Here is a 17242-nt window from a genome sequence, read left to right as displayed (position 1 = left end):
TACCTGTACTCTTTCCTGTAGAGAGTAAAACAGATTGCATCTATTGAAAATATTTGCTATACTGTCGTTTGATTTGAAGCTGTTTTTCTTGATGTGTATGTGTATATGAGTAGCTATTTATATTTATAATTTAAACAATTGCAAATGTCCTTCAGCTACAGTATGGTATTCCTTTCATCCATCTAGTAATTATAAATGGCATTTATTACAGTAGTAATCAATAGAGCTTTTAGTAAATGCACACACGTACACAAACACACACATATGCCCAAATACATTCATATAGATACAAAGATAGATAGATCTATATCTCTGTATCTATGTTCATTGGGGTAGTGAGAATTTTTTTTTCCAAAAGTTACATGATTTCCTTCCATCCTCCCCTTCCCACCCCCCCCCTCCCCTCAGTGGCAAACAGTGAGGTAAATATTGTAGATACACATTTATATTTAACATGTTTACAGATCAGTCTTTTTCAGTTCAAGGAATTAGAATTAAGGGAAAAGAAAGAAAACCTTGAGTTAGGAAAGAAATACATAAGAGAAATTTTTAGAATATAGTGTTCATTCAGATTCCAAAGGGTTTTGGGGTTTGGTTTGGTTTGGCTTTTCTTCCTCTGGATGTCTCCATAGAAGACCTCCTAGAGTTGTCCTAGCTCTCTGAACTGCTGGGAGGAGCTATATCCATCAAGGCTAATTATGTACAATATTCTTTTGGTTCTGCTCCCTTCACTTGGCATCAGTTCCTGTAATTCATTCCATGCTTCTCTAGAACCCAACTATTCATGGCTTCTTATAGAGCAATAGTATTCCATAACAGTCATATTCTATAACTTGTTCAGTCATTCCCCAATTGATGGACATCCCCTTAATTTCCAATTCTTTGTCAGTATCAAAAGAGCTATTATATCATGAGAATTTGATAGTTTGGCAGTGACAGTTAAGAAAATTACATACTTGGGGCAGCTAGGTGGCACAGTGAATAAAGTGCCGGTCCTGGAGTCAGGAGGACCTGACGTCAAATATGGCCTTAAACACTTAATAATTGCCTAACTGTGTAACCTTGGGCAAGTCACAACCCCAGTGCCTTAAATAAAATTAAAAGAAAAAGAAAATCACATACTTGCCAGTAGAACTGGGTTTCAGCTGGGTCCAGTAATATGTGTACAAAATGTATTTAATGAAAACTGTTTCATCTGACTGAGATTTTGAAAAGAACAGAGTGACCTTACGGTGACAAAATGATCAAGTGGGGCACAATTGTCAAATGTTGCTTTGATGAAGGTCAATAGACCAGATAACACATCTTTGATTTCAGAGGCAGACTCAGTGGAATAGAGGATTCTCTGTGACCGGCATCCTCTAATGACTCATAATAACTCAAAGAACGATAAATTGATAAAATTAGGTTTTGCTCATTCTAAATTCCAGTTGAAGTTCAAGACACAATTGATGAAACTTTAGGTAAATGAATTTGTGCATGGCTCCCTGGGGTTCCAAAACAGTAAAAAGATACTGTTTTCATAATATTTCAGTTGTTTTGAATTCAATGATCCTAAAGATTGTTACAGGAGAAATCCATATTTGAAAATCATTCCTAAAGAGAATCTTAGGCACAGTGATCCAAAATAAAAAATGTTTTCAGACTCCAGTTTTATCTAATGATCTCCTATTTTGTGGTTTCCTTTTTTTCCTAAAAGTATCAGAATTAAAAAAATAACAACTTATATTTTTAAAGTTATCAGTAGGAATTCAAAACTGATGTTCCTAAAAATAAGTTGTTTATAATAAAAATTCTAATATGGCTAAAGTTTACTAAAGGAAGAAAAAAGGATCTCTCCCTTACTAGAGAACATGTTTAATTATCATAGCCAAAGAACATTGCCCATCTCTTTTGTCTGTTTTCAATTTTGGTGAGGTCTCATTTTGTTCAAGCTTTAGGAAATAGTTCTGTCTTTTCCTTGCCTCATTCAAAGGAAAATGAGAACTTGCAGTATTAAATGACAGCTAAAAAAGGAAAAATGGAAGAGTAGGGGACGGGTTGGAGATGAAGGGCTTCAGCAGCCCCAGATAAGGTTTTATATCTGATCATTTTGCTGGTGAGTCACTGGGTGATGTGATGCACATGGTGACATGATCAGGTGAGAGCTTTATGAAGAAGAATTTGACAGATGGGTGGAGGAATGATTAGACTATGGGGAGACTTGAGGCAGCCAGATCAACCAGCAGGCTCTTACAAAGTCTCAGGTGTGAAGTAACTGTGTTGAGAGTGAAAGGGTTTTATGTGAAAGATGTCACAAAGGGAGAATCAACAGGACTTTGCAATAGATAAATATGTGGCTCAGGAGTGGGAATGTGTGAGAGTTGTTGAGATTTGCATTGGACTATTGAGAGTGCCCTTAATAACATTAGGAATATAAACAGATGGGAGGGTTGAAGGAAAAAGAATGAGCTTCCTTTTGGAAATGGAGAAGTAGAACCAGGAGAGAGTAATGTCACTAAACTCTAAAGAGGGGAATGCTGAAGAAAGGGGGAGATTCTCAATGTCTAAGCCTGCAGAAAATTCTAGAAAGGTTAGAATTAAGAATGGCCATTGAATTTTAGCAATTTTGAGATTATTAGCAATTTTCTTTTTTCCTTTATTATAAATCCTCAAATTATAAAGGACAAGTGAAGAAGGATGCTATTGACATATAGAAAAGGAAGCGATTGTTTGAAGTGTGTGTGTGTGTGTGTAGAGAATAATTTTACAAAGACAAAGCTGTTTGTCTCTAATTGAGGTAGAGGTCAAAAGAAAAAAAGAGTTGAAAGGAATTGGAAAAGGTTATCTTTTTTTTTTAAGGTTTTTGCAAGGCAAATGGAGTTAAGTGGCTTGCCCAAGGCCACACAGATAGGTAATTATTAAGTGTCTGAGACCGGATTTGAACCCAGGTACTCCTGACTCCAAGGCCAGTGCTTTAAAAAAGGTTATCTCTAGCTGTTTATACATGAAATGGAGAAAACTATTAGACACCATCTCATGGGGATGCCTGGATCAAGTGAGAGTGCTTTAAGTATTAGAGAGAAATAGTTTTATTTTTATTTGTGATATTAGGAAAAAAAAGTCATTATTGTGGAAGAGGGTGAAAAGTAATAAAAAAAATGAACTACTAGTGCAGGGTTTTACTGAGTGGTTGAGTGGTTGGACTGAGATGATTTGCACATGTGGCAGCTAAGCAGAGCAATGGATAGAGGACTTGCCCTGAAATCAGCAGAACTGGAGTTGAAAGCCAGCCTCAGCCATCTGACAGTTATTAGCTGTGTAACCCTCATGGCCTCCCATCCAGGGCCATCTCCAGTCTTCTTTTCTATATCTGACCACTGGACCCACATGGCTAGAATAGAAATTGAGGTTTGTGATTTAGCACAGCCCCCCCTCCCCACTCCAATCCAATCCACTTGCTTGTTAGGATCTTCCTCAAGAATAAAGGGGAAAGAACAATTTTCCCACATAGAGGGATTTTCTTTGCAAACATAATAATCTTTTCATCTTATATGGGATCAAAAAGGAGGAGAAAGTTCCTGATTTATAGGAGTTGAAATGGATAAGATAGCTCTTGACAAATATCCAGTTTGCTTCAGTGAGCCTTTGGAATCACTGCAGAAACACAACTGTTAAGGTTGAAACATACATATCCTTGTTGTCAAAGAGGATAAATTATTTTGTAGCCAAATTGGCCACTACTTAAGTCGCCATGAACAAATTTTTTAGCTCAAATCCTGTTGACCATTTTCCAAATCATGCAAAGTACATGTGAATCTCTAAATGGGAAGGGTTGCATGAGGTCTAAATTGAAGCTTTCTCTTGGTTCTTGTCCTTCATTAATGAAGAAGACTAAAATGACATCACTATGTTTGAGAAAAATTACAGTGACTGACTGATAGGACCAATAAGAGCTTGGAATGATCTGCCAGAGGTTGGTTCATGTAAACCCCTAGGGAGGTACTCTCAATTTATGTATGTCACGTTTCCTTTGAGGTGCGTCTATTCTGCCTTCCTTATAGAGTGCAGCCCCCTGATGAGGGCATGCCATGCTGGGCGGTGCTGTGCCATTGTCTCCCTTTCTCATAACTTCCTTACAAAATCATGAGTAACTCAAATGACCATATGAGATATGTATTTTCAGATATGTGAAATACCATGCATGTTTTAGATTGTGTTTGTAGGATTTAATTTTATTTTAGTGAGCAGGGTCACTTAATGATAATCTTTTTAAAAGGATGTAATGGCTATACCAAAAAAGTGATGGATCAGAACAAAATCCTTTATGCTTCAGGTAAATAAAAAAAAAAGTGTTGATGTTCTACATTCAGGCATTCTCAGATACTGCCATAGGAAAAATAAAATTGTATATGATCAGCAGAAAAATTACATTATGCTTACAGGTAGGATGGATCATGAAATAAAATGAATATTTTTGTATATGTGCACCAAATGTCATTGTATCATCTGTGATGAAAAGATTGAAAATACAGACAATGCAAGGGAAATGGAAATATTTGAGTACTATGAACACAGCACTCCTATTCCCAGGACTTGTGCCTTGTCTTAGCTGTTGAAATTTGGGTCAAGTCATTCTGCCATTCTGAGCTCATGGTCTGAATTTTGAATATCATGAGGATGTCATAAGAGGCTTTTGTCACAAATGTTGTTGTTCGTTGTCAGGATTCAATGTACTAGTATGTGTGACCCTTTATAATGTATATCCTTGAGATGTAAGCTGGTGGCATTTTAAAGTGATTGATTCTGCCAAGGGTTTTTTTTTTTAAATCTGAGGATATAAAAAGTAAATGAGGTTAGGTTCTATCAATAGTGGGAAGGGGATACGAATATATATTAATGTACATATTATTTATGTATATTTGTTTTATTGTTTCTTTCAGAAGATGAAATAAGATTTAAAATGAAGAAGACTATTGGAACACTAAGCCTTTCTGTGAAAAAAGCTCACAAGCAAAGCCTCATGAATGACAATGACCATGACTTCATCAGGAAAGAATTCTATGCTACACATGAGAGAATCCAAACTGAAGAGAAACCCTATGAACATAATCAGTGTGGAAAGGCTTTTACGTGGAGGGACAATCTCGCTGTATATCAGAAAATTCACACCGAAGAGAAACCATATGAATGTAGTGAATGTGGAAAGGCTTTTTCAAGGAGCAGAAATCTTGACCAACATCAGAGAATTCACATTGGAGAGAAACCTTATGAATGTAATCAATGTGGAAAGACTTTTACTAGGAGGGACAATCTTATTATACATCAGAGAATGCACACAGGAGAGAAACTTCATGAATGTAATCAATGTGGAAAAACTTTGCCATTTAAGATCTCTCTTATAAAACATCAGAGAACCCACACTGGAGAGAAACCATATGAATGTAATCAATGTGGAAAGGCTTTTTCATTGAGGGGAAATCTTATTTGTCATCACAGAATCCACACTGGAGAGAAACCATATGAATGTAGTCAATGTGGAAAGGCATTCATTCAGAAAGCCAAATTAACCAGACATCAGAGAACCCACACTGGAGAGAAACCTTATGTATGTCATAAATGTGGAAAAGCTTTTACTCAAAAGACCAGTTTAACTACACATCAGAGGATCCACACCAAAGAAAAACCTTATGAATGTAATCAATGTAGAAAGACTTTTTCTAGGAGGGACACTCTTATTATGCATCAGAAAATGCACACAGGAGAGAAACTTTATGAATGTAATCAATGTGGAAAAACTTTGCCACGGAAGATCTCTCTTATTAATCATCAGAGAACCCACACTGGAGAGAAACCATTTGAATGTAGTGAATGTGGAAAGGCTTTTTCATTGAGGGGAAATCTTGTCCAACATCAGAGAATCCACACTGGAGAGAAACCTTATGAATGTAGTCAATGTGGAAAGGCTTTTACTCAGAGCACCAAATTAACTAGACATCAGAGAACTCACACTGGAGAGAAACCTTATGAATGTCATAAGTGTGGAAAGGCTTTTACTCAGAAGGCCAGTTTAACTGCACATCAGAGGATTCACACCAAAGAGAAGCCTTATGAATGTAATCAATGTGGTAAAGTCTTCAGGCAAAAATCAGAGATTATTTTCCACCAGAAAATTCATATTACTGGACATGAATAATTAAAGGCATTTAAATGGAAATACAGAGGTTCATGCAGAATAAACTATATATTCATAAAAACATAATGTCTTCAGAATAAGAAAAATAACTTAATATGTCAACTAGAGGAAATCATTTGATTAAGAGAAGAAATCAGAATTTTTTTTCCTCAAGGGTATAAAATTTTAGATAATTTAGGGAAATTTTACATTTTCCCACAGGTCACCAGTATATATGTATTTAACCTACACTGAGACCAGGGCATGTGACAATCAAGAGCCACCTTCTCTTTTAAAATGAGATATTTTCTATCTCTTGATTTTTGTGATCCAAAGATCATTGTGATGAGGAAGGAATTCAAATAAACTTGAGACAAAGTAGAACAGGTGTAAAAAAAAAATGCAGCCACTACTAAACTAGTAAGAAAGCTTCCTATTTCTCTCCAAAAAGCTTCCCATCCTTGATCCTTCATAATTTTGGAAAGTCAAGGAGGTGGTCAGTGACTCCTCTGGAGGAAGTGATTTTGTGTATTGGTAAATACAAACTCACTGTTTCCTTTGACCTGATCAGCTAAAGGAAAAGGTTATCAAGAGAATAAAAATTTCTGGGGACTTTGAAAAATTTTACCAAGATAGTCTCTATTTTTCTTACTCTGGTCAAGTTGCACAGGCAAATGACACATGTGAAATGGAAATCATTTTTCAGTCTGCAGAAACTGATGATGCAAACCAAGGTCTGAATTTGTCCTTTTATTAAGGAAGGTGGTAGCAAGATGTCATAGAGTTTTTCTTTTTTTCTGCTATTTTCATAGCTCAGTCTGGGGATCTGCATGTTGTCAACACTTTCCAAGAGGAGTAATTCAAAGGGAGGTCTATTTGCTCCCCTCTTTGTCAGAATTAAGCAAGTCCCTGATACAAATTTGATTCTCTTGGACAATGTCTGGTTGAGTTTCATTAGGTTGCTACTGGATCCTCTCAAAGAGAACAGCAGATTCTCTGTGTTCAAAGGATTTGAACTGTTGGCTCCTCCAGTTCCCTTTGATCTTGCTATGTTGACCAAATCATTTCATGTATGTTCACATACAGAATTGAAGGTGGGAGCTTCATCTGCATCTTGTTCTTGGAAATAATGCCACCAACTGCCACCCTTTTGTTCACAGCCATTCCTCTCCACCCTAGAACTGTGATTAGATAATCGGTGACAGAATTGGTAGTTGGCCCCATTCCTTCTTCCAAGGCTGGTTCAGGGGTCACCTAAGATCTCTTTTATTGTCTGTTCGGTCATAGACTTCTTAATATCCCCAGGCACAGGAATGTGCCCCCAAAACTCCCAAGGCTGCTAACTCTGCATTGATTTTCATTCTTGGTCAGCCCCCATCCCAGTATTCAAAGACATTTCTGTTTATCATCCTAAAGCCATAATGGGTGAGAAAAATAACTAATTGTAATGTTTTTCTTTCCAGATTAGAATTTGCTCTAGCACATTTTCTAGGTTGTTATTGAGATCTTTCGGTAAGGTTTAGTAAGTCAGAATCAGATTATGTGAAGCAGGGCAAAAAGCCATCTCTAATTCCTGGTGAACACCCAAATTAATTTAAAGGGTATATGTAGAAAGACTCAATCTGCATCCAGAGAAAGAGCTAATAACTAATAGCAGGCATAGAATAATTTTATTCCCATACTGATTTGTACCTAATGGTAGCCTAATGTGTGTGAAGCACAGAAGGGGAAAAAATGTTTACATAACTTTATTTTATGTTTGAAAGGAATGGTAAATTGTCCATTATCAATCTGAAGTTTTATATGCAATTATCTTTTTTTATCGTACTATGTCTGGGAATGTCTTTTATTCAATAAATTAAGAATAAAATTTAACAAAAGTAACATGTCAACAATTTTAAGTTGGAAAGAATTCTTATTAGCCTATGTTTCAGTCTTTCAGCTATTCATATTGTCTCTACCTCCATGATATGATCAGTTCTTTAAACAGTTATATTATTTTCTCCACCTACCAACTTCTATTCTTTTTCTTACCCTTCAAGTTGGGATTGGGGAGTTCTCTTACAGTTTTTTTTTTTAGCTTTATTGGGAAACCATTGCCCTCTTAAGTAGTACATTTCTATTTAACTTATAAACTACTCACACTCTGAGCTTTCTTCCTGAATTTTACTTTGGCCAATTAGACCTGGTGGGGTTGAGACCACTAATGCAATCTCTCCTAAAAGGAAACTACCTCATAAAATATATGCAAGGAAACATTGTCATTAAATTAGACCATATTGTCTAATTTGTCATTATAATTGTCATCATGATAATTATACCTTATTTGTTGTTCAGTTATATCTGTTACTTTGTGATCCCAGTAAGGACAGTAGGATGGTGTTTCATGTCTAGGATATTGAAGTGTTTGCATTTCCTTCTCCTGTTCATTTTACTAAAGATAAAATTGAGGTAAACAGGCTTATGTGATTTGCCAGGATCACTTTATATAGTAAGTGTCTTAGGATGGATTTCAAATCATGGAGTCTGATTCCAGACCCATATTCTATGCAGTACAGTGCCTCCTCACTATCCTTAGTCTCATCTCAGAGGCTGTAAACTTATAGAACAACTGTTGTTCAGTAGTGCGGTTGTGTCCACTTCTTTGCGACTCCAAGGAACATAACATGACTGGCCAACCCCACCAGGTCTAATTGGCCAAAGTAAAATTCAGGAAGAAAGTTCTGAGTGTGAATAGTTTATAATTTAAATAGAAATGTACTACTTAAGAGGGCAATCCTTCATGAGTTCTCAAAGTCTGTACAAATTCATGTTCATTGTTTCCATGACATTATCCATTCCATCCTCTGCCTTCCCCTTCTCCTTTTTCCTTTGAACTTTCCCAATATCAGGGTAGTTTCTGATGAATTCTGCATTCTAATTGTGTGGCCAAACTATTTCTGCTTTAATGTTTGACCCTCCAGTGAGTAGTCAGAGTTAATTGCTTGAAGTATTGATTCTGAGTCACTTAATTTCCCTTATACTGCATCACTCACAGCCCTACATTGCTATTGGAAATAGCTTTGACCATGTGGAACTTTGTGAGCAAGGCTATAGCTCTGCTTTTTATCATGCTGTCCAGCCATAGCATTTGGCTTTTTTTTTAAGGTTTTTGCAAGACAAATGGGGTTGCCCATAGCTTGCCCAAGGCCACACAGCTAGGTAATTATGAAGTGTCTGAGGACGGAATTGAACTCAGGGACTCCTGACTCCAGGGCTGGTGCTCTATCCACACTACACCACCTAGCTGCCCCCATAGCATTTGTTTACAGAATTTTACTAAGCCACTCTATCCTGGACAAAACAGGGCAGGCCAGAGACAGAGTACCAGTATTCAAGGAATAGTTTAATTAATGAATTCATTGAAAAAAATTTACAAAATAGGATTATTCCAATTTACTAAAATTGAAGCAGAAATTTTATATATGATAATTTTATACGTGATGGTGAAAGTGGATCACAAAATAACCACTGTTTAGGGTTTGAATGATTTTCTTAGGATAAGCCCAGTGGTGCCACACAATACAACAATTTTAGCCAGTTTTAGGAGCTGGACAATACAGGTGCCCAGAGTCCCGTGGAAATGCCCATATTCTTGGAATACATATCCTGCTTGGGTACAGAACAGGTTTACCATTTTTCCCATACACTTCACTTAACATAGGCAAGTACTTGTCAAGGAAAGAATGCAGGTTTTAGTTCTCTGATTCCTAGGTCAGAGGCTGCGTGTGTAAAAGATTTCTAGAAACTCAATTATGTCATTTCATTACATATATATATGTTGATCAATATGAAAATCATAATTCTCCTTTAACACCTTCCTACAGAGAAATGGGCATCTGAATTTCATGGCTACAATCACCATCTGCAGCAAACTTTGAGCCCAAGAATATAAAATTGGACATTGCCTCCATTTCTTCTATCTTTATCTGCTAGGAAGTGATGGGTGCAATTGCCAAGAGTTCAGGTTTTTTTTTAATATTAATCTTCAGACTAGTTTTTATATTCCTCTTTCACCCTCACCCAGTGGATCCTTAATTTTCCGTTCATTTTCTGTTATTAGAATGGTATTAGCTGCATATCTGACATTATTGATATTTTTCCCAACAACCTGAATTCCAGTCCAGCAGTCTCCATGAAATTTTTTGTATACAAGTCAAAGTGACAATATGCAACCTTGTCCTCTTTTTCTAATTTTAAACCAATCAGTTGCTCAATGTTCAGTTCTATTGCCTCATGGCCCTCATACACATACACATTGTGCAGACTTGTCACATTATGTGGTGATGCCCACAGTCCAGGGTTATAGTGCAGAAGTATTTGTCTGGAGCTTCCTTGTTTTCTCCATAATCCAAAGAATGTTAGCAATTTGGTCTCTATTTCTTCTACAGCTTTGAAAACCAACCTGTTCTCCCACTGAGTCTTGTTTTACATATTGCTGAAAGCTAGCTTGTACAATCATTTTAACATTTTATCTATTTTCACATTACTACAATAATCCATAAATGTAAATATAATCCCCCCTCCCCCCCAAAATAAAGAGAAATCTCAAGAAAAATAAAATGAGAGAATTAAAGAAGTGTACTTCAGACTATTCAGATTCCATCAACTCTGTCTCTGGGATGGATCACATTCTTTATCATAAGTCCATCAAAGAAGTTACTTCAATTTTTTTCCTCCAAAGTTGCTGTTGCTAACTAAATTTCCCTCCATCCTACCCCCCCACTCCCTTTTATTCTATTCTTTCATTCAATCCTGTCCAGTTTCAAAAGTGTGTTGCATCTAAGGGCCCTCTCTCATTCTTCTATCACCTACATCCTCCCCCGCTTTCCCCTTTCCTCTCCTTTTTCCTCTAGTGTAAGAGAAATTTCTATACCCTAGAAAGTGTGTGTTATTTTGTCTCTGGGCCACTTCCAATGAGAATAAAGGTTCACTCATTCCCCCCACCTTAACCCCCCTTCCACTGTATCACAAAAGCTTTTCTTGACTCTTTTACATGAAGTATTTTAGCCCATTCTATGTTCTCTTTTCCCTTTCTCCTAATACATTTCCTTTTTCGCTCATTGATTCCATCTTTATAGTGTTATACCTTCATATTCAGCTCTTTCCTGTGCCTTCTACATAACATACGTCTAAATGCTCTAATAAATGAGAAGATTCATATGAGTTATCAGTATTATCTTCCCATGTAGGAATACAAGCAGTTCAAAATCATTAAATCCCTTGCCTTTTCCCCTGAAAGAAGATGTTCATTTCTGCTGGGTAGTTGATGGTCAGTTGTACTCCAAGCTCTTTTGCTTTAGGAATAGCATATTCTAAGCACTAAGAACCCTTAATGTTGACAGTGCTAATTCCTGTGTGGTCCTTATTGTAGCACTATGATATTTGAATTATTTCTTTCTGGATGCTTGTAATATTTTCGTTTTTCCCTGGAGTTCTGGAATTTGCCTATAATATTCCTGGAAGTTTCTATTTTAGGATCTCTTTCAGAAGGCTTGCCTCAATTTCTATTTTACCCTCTGCTTCTAGGTTATCAGGTTAGATGCCACAGAGTAGGTGGCAATGCCTTAACCATATATGTATTGTAAAGGGCACTAAGACCTCTTCCATCCTTATCAAGGGAAATACTAAGCTCTCTTTTCATACAATGCAATAAAACTTCTTAGATGTACCCTCGTTGCAACCATTGGCATCTAACAGACTATGTGATCATAAGAATAGACATACAGGGTGTGAGAGTGATAAAGGCAATGTATGATGAAGAGTTCTGGACTGACCACAGATTCATCCTTTCTAAGCTAAAATATTCATATTCAACCAAAGTGGCAGCCCTAAGAGGCCCTAAAGGCTATTTATGGGCCAAAGACATACGGTGCATCTCAACTACTCTGTGTTAAAGGATCCATATTAACAATAGGGACATGATACTAGAGAGATGGCCTGAACACTTCCATGTGTTTTCAACAGATCTTCAACAATCAATGCGGAAGCCATTGACTATTTACCTCAAGTTGAAATCAATCAGTCCCTAGCTGAAGTATCAACTGAAGAAGAGATTTTGAATGTCATTAGGTTCCTTTCAAGTGACAAAGCACCTGATGCTGATTCTATTCCAGGTGAGATCTACAAGGTGTGTGTGTGTGGGGGGGGGGTCCATTGCTCATCCAAAAACTGACTGAAATTTTCTGGGTTATATGGAATGAAGAGGTTATCCCCTAAGAATTCAAGGATATCTCCATCATCCATCTCAACAAAGGTAAAGGTAATAGATTGTCCTGTGACAATCACAGGGGTATTTTTCTTTTAGGTGTTGCTGGTAAGATTTTTGTGAGTCCTCTTCAATAGGCTGATCTTTCACCTGAAAGATGGTCAACTCCCTGAAAGCCAGTGTGACTTCAGAAAAGGTTGAGGAACAGTCAGTATGATATTTGCTGCCTGACATAGATCTGACCAAGGCCTTTGATACTATCAATCATGAGGGTTTATGGAAAATTATGTCAAAATTTGGTTGCCTGAAGAAATTCATCAGTATTGTATACATGCTCAGGTTCTGAATAGTGGACAATGTTCTTGAGATTTCCCAGTCACCAATGGAATAAAACCAAGGGTATCAGGGCAATGTTTCAGGAGAACTTCTTTAAAAAAATGAAGTCTAAGTTCTGTTCCTGGTCATTACTTTCAGGTATCCCAATAATTTTAAAATTATCTCTTCTGGATCTGTTTTCCAGATCAGTTGTTTTTCCAATGAGATATTTCTCATTTTGTTCTAGATTTTCATTCTTTCGCTTTTGTTTTATTGCTTCTTGATTTCTCACAAAGTCATCTGCTTCCTTTAGCTCCATTCTACATTTGAAGGAATTATTTTCTTCGAAGAGCAATCTCCTTGCATCATTATTTCCATCTGACTGGGTTTCTGGTCAGCTTCATGAAGTTTTGGGTTAAGGGTCTGTAAACAACAGGGAGAGGGGAGGGGCAGCTAGGTGGCGCAGTGGATAGAGCACCGGCCCTGGAGTCAGGAGTACCTGAGTTCAAATCTGGTCTCAGACACTTAAAAAGTACCTAACTTTGTGGCCTTGGGCAAGCCACTTAACCCCATTTGCCTTGCAAAAACCTAAAAATAACCAACCCAATAGGGAGAGGGGGTCCAGCTTCCCAGCAATGCAGGGCTAGGAATAAAAAAAATTTTCTTATGATTTCAATAACTGAATAACTTTTTCTCACAAGTAGAGAAAAAGAACTAGACCCATAATTGAATAGAAAGGAGACTAAATTAGCCCCATAACTGAATATCAATATTCGTGGCACCTTCTTTCACAAGGGTGCTCAATAAGCCCTGTCAAGGTTACAATCTTTGCACTGTGAGCAACTCTAATACCACTGCAGGGACAGCTAAATGGAGTAGAGAACAGAGGGCCAGGACTAAACTCAGGAAGACCTGAGTTCAAACCTGGTCTTAGATCCTTTACTAGCTATGTGACCCTGGGCAAGTCACTTCACCCAGTTTGCTAGAACAAGAAATGGCAATTCACTTTTCTAGTATCTTAGTGTCACAACATTAATTGACTAAACAACAAAATCTTACTGTATTAGGTGGTGATGGGGGTGAAAGGGGAAATAAAACATTAAGAAAGCACCTCTATCCTCCAGGAGCTTGTAGTCTAGTAGACAAGCTCACAAAGCAAGTGGCTTGCCCAAGGCCACACAGCTAGCTACCCCTCACAAAGCATTTTTAAAAGTATGGAGAGTAAATTACCTGATTTTTACAGGTAAGACAGGTAGGACAAATGGTGCCATATACTTTATACTGAGAATAAGAAAGAGATCATTTTTTTTCAGACTTAAAATTCAGAGTCAAGCCTTCTGACTACTAAGTTCAGCTTCATTTTCAGGGGGCCTCATTTCACTCACTTAAGATAGCAGTAAAGTGAAACCTTTGACTAGGACTAAAGGGAAGATCTGTACAGTTCAGTCCTGGGGCATAGGGAGTCAAAGACAATTGAGGTGGTGCAGTTAGGTGGAACAGTGGATGGAGCATTGACCCTGAAATCAGGAGAAAGAATTCCAGGGTATTTCCCTCATGTGTGTATAGGCTTAGAGGAGAGGGTTGGGTCTATAGCTGTCCTCCCCTAGGAATCCTATGAGTCAGAAAGTTTGACACTTTTCCATTGTCCATGGTCTGTGGGGATTAGTCTTTTGGTATTAAGTGACTAAGTCTGTGACAAGACCATACAAGGTGGCACCTGTTCCAGTTGTAATATAATTGTTTTTCCAGTCATGTTTGACTCTTCATGACCATATTTAGTAAGTTCTTGACAAACTTGCTGCAGTATCTCCAGGTTCTTTTATAGATGAGGAAACTGAGACAAAAAACATGAAGTGACTTGCCCAAGGTCACACAGCTAGTTTGTGTCTGAGGTCAGATTGGAATTCAGGAAGATGAGTCTTCCTGACTTCAGGCCCAGCACTCTATGCACCACCTACCTATCTTGTCAAAATACTACTGTGCAAATCTAAAGATAAGTTCCAAATCCAAGAGAGCTTTCTCATGGAACACTTATACTTGCAATCTCAGACAAGTATCATAGACTTCAGGATACAGGGAAGGAAGACCAGAGTATCCCTGCAGAACCCCCTCATATGAGAAAGAAAACTAGGGGATAGAGTGAGAAGTGATTGATTTAAAGTTATATGATGATCATGGGGAAGAGTTGAAATATTGTTCCAAGCTCCAATCCCTACTGTCCAGTTTAGTGGGGAGTTTCCTTTTCTGATCGGTGTACATGTAGGTTGCAAATTGAGGTTCATCCAAAAGACAAGGGAGAGATCATGTGGAGGCTGCTAGGTCTTGTGCAGTCCTATTTCTTCATCATTCAAATTGTTTTTTTTTCCTTGTGGCTTCAATATTTTCTCCATAACTGGGGAGTACTGTAACTTGGCAATGATATTCATGTCATTTCTTTCAAGTATGATGGCCTCTAAGCTTTATTGAACTAGGCACACTCTCCACTGTTGCTGATTCTCACCCTTTCACTACTTCTTGTGCTATGTAATTCCTATCAACAATTTCCCAGAAATTCCCTAGAGAAATTCCTTATACATCACTTCCTCTCATCCTCGGAATATTAGGTTAGTATAAATGAACCATTTCCTTTGTCTATCTGTGATCTCTTGATTTCTTTACACAATAAACTATACTTTATTATCCTCCTTGTCTCTAATAGCTTCATTTTTTCCCACTTCTCATGAATATGCATTCCTCAATATGCACTTCATATATCTTATCTATAAACTGCTACTGTACTGATAGATTGGGGGACAGCTAGTTGGTTCAGTATTTGAGAGCTAGTCCCAGCATCAGGAAAACTTGAATTCAAATCCAGCCCCAGTCACTTACTAAATATGAGACCCTGGACAAACCACTTATTGTTTGCCTCAGTTCCTCATTTGTAAAATAATCTAGAGAAGGAAATGACCAAACATCTATTGTCAATGTGAAAAAAAACATCAAAAGTGGTCATGGAGAGTCAGAGATGCCTGCAAAGTGATTATCGACTGACCAATCAGGTGCTGTTTATCCTTTGTTGCTTATAGAAACCTTTGGGGGAGTGGGACACCTCCTTTGCTGAATTCAGGAAATTGCAGATGTTTGCTCTCTCCCCTAGACTTGAAAAGTTCAATTAAAAATCAGTTTCCCTAATACTGTATCATTTCCTTTTTTTTTACTAATTGACCTTATTTGATTAATTATTTTTAAAGTTTAAAGCTCTGGCTCCCCCTATATTTCAGAGCTAGGCCTAAGCTGAAGAGGTCTGGTTCAGGTTTGTTTGGCAATAGTCATTTTACTTTATAAACTAACAACCTTCTTTAGAAGGGTCCTTCTTCCCAAGAATTGAGAAGCTGTGATGAACTTGCCTAAAGAAAAGGTCCCCAGGGGGCGGCTAGGTGGCCCAGTGGATAGAGCACCGGCCTTGGAGTCAGGAGTATCTGGGTTCAAATGTGACCTCAGACACTTAATGACAGAGCCATGTGGCCTCGGGCAAGCCACTTAACCCCATTGCCTTGAAAATTCTTAAAAAAAAAAAAAAGGTCCCCAGGCGCTTAGTTGGTAAGTTCCCAAGGCCCTGAATAGAAAAGAATTTCTGAGGTCTTTCTTTTCTCAAAGAGTTAGCTATTTTTTTTTTGTCTAGTTTACATTAAAATGTACCCAAGTAAAGACGTAACAGTTTTCAAAACTTAACCACAATCTCTTACCATCTAATTCCTAATTTCATAGCATCCAGATCAGAAGAGGAGTTAATTTTCCAAGGACACAATCACATCACCACCTCGAAGTCATATTTGAAATTCCAATGTTTCTAATAAAATGGTTTCTCAAACATTCCAATAGGAAAAAAAGTCAAAGCCTCATAGTAACACAAACAATGTTACAGATGAAAAACATGAAACACGGGGTGGCTAGGTGGCGCAGTGGATAGAGCACTGGCCCCGGAGTCAGGAGTCCCTGAGTTCCAATCCGGCCTCAGACACTTCATAATGACCTAGCCGTGTGGCCCTGGGCAAGCCACTTAACCCCGTTGCCTTGCAAAAAACTAAAAACCAAAACCAAAAACATGAAACAACTTTGCTAAATGCCATCCCTTCTGTTCAACGCATTTCTGAATTCTCTGACCCAGAACCACCAGTCCCCCCAGTTATGATGATGGCATTCAGAGCAGGATCAAGAACCTTTCCCGCCTCTTCTGCCAGCTGCTCCTCCCATCACCTCCAAGCCCAGTTTGAAGGGCATCTGGGCTCCTGGTGGACAGTTCCAGTGGGAGAACACAGGTGGCTCGGTTCTCTCCTAGCTGACCTCCACTTCCGAGGGGTCCACGGCTTCCCAGGGTTCCCAAGGGCCATCTGGGGCCGGCTGCTCCGAGCAGGGGCCTCATCCCTCTCAGGCCGGGCCGCAGGTGGAGCAGGAGGAGCTTTCTGGGTGCGGGGACTTAGGAAGGAGCTGGGGGGCAGGCGGAGCTTGAGCCCTGGGCCGGAGCGAGGTGGAGTGGGGCTGGA

At 38.2% G+C, this 17242-nt stretch overlaps 1 protein-coding gene and 1 non-coding gene across 2 annotated transcripts in view; one reads left to right on the top strand and one right to left on the bottom strand.

Moving 5' to 3' along the window:
• The window catches only part of LOC141499668 (uncharacterized), a 56614-nt gene that overhangs the window by 17331 nt on the left and 22041 nt on the right, over nt 1–17242 (top strand). The window contains exon 5 of the mRNA XM_074202319.1: nt 4926–6112. Within this exon, the coding sequence (XP_074058420.1) occupies nt 4926–6112 (1187 nt within the window). The remainder of the gene's footprint in view (nt 1–4925; nt 6113–17242) is intronic.
• Nucleotides 11720–11844, bottom strand: LOC141503844 (U6atac minor spliceosomal RNA). The gene has a single exon (XR_012473143.1). It is a non-coding gene; the product is annotated as a U6atac minor spliceosomal RNA (small nuclear RNA).

Source organism: Macrotis lagotis, chromosome X (assembly GCF_037893015.1).
Source record: "Macrotis lagotis isolate mMagLag1 chromosome X, bilby.v1.9.chrom.fasta, whole genome shotgun sequence".
Classification (NCBI taxonomy): domain Eukaryota; kingdom Metazoa; phylum Chordata; class Mammalia; order Peramelemorphia; family Peramelidae; genus Macrotis; species Macrotis lagotis.
The sequence above is the reverse complement of the archived record's forward strand: the minus strand, read 5'-3'. Positions and strand labels throughout refer to the sequence as shown.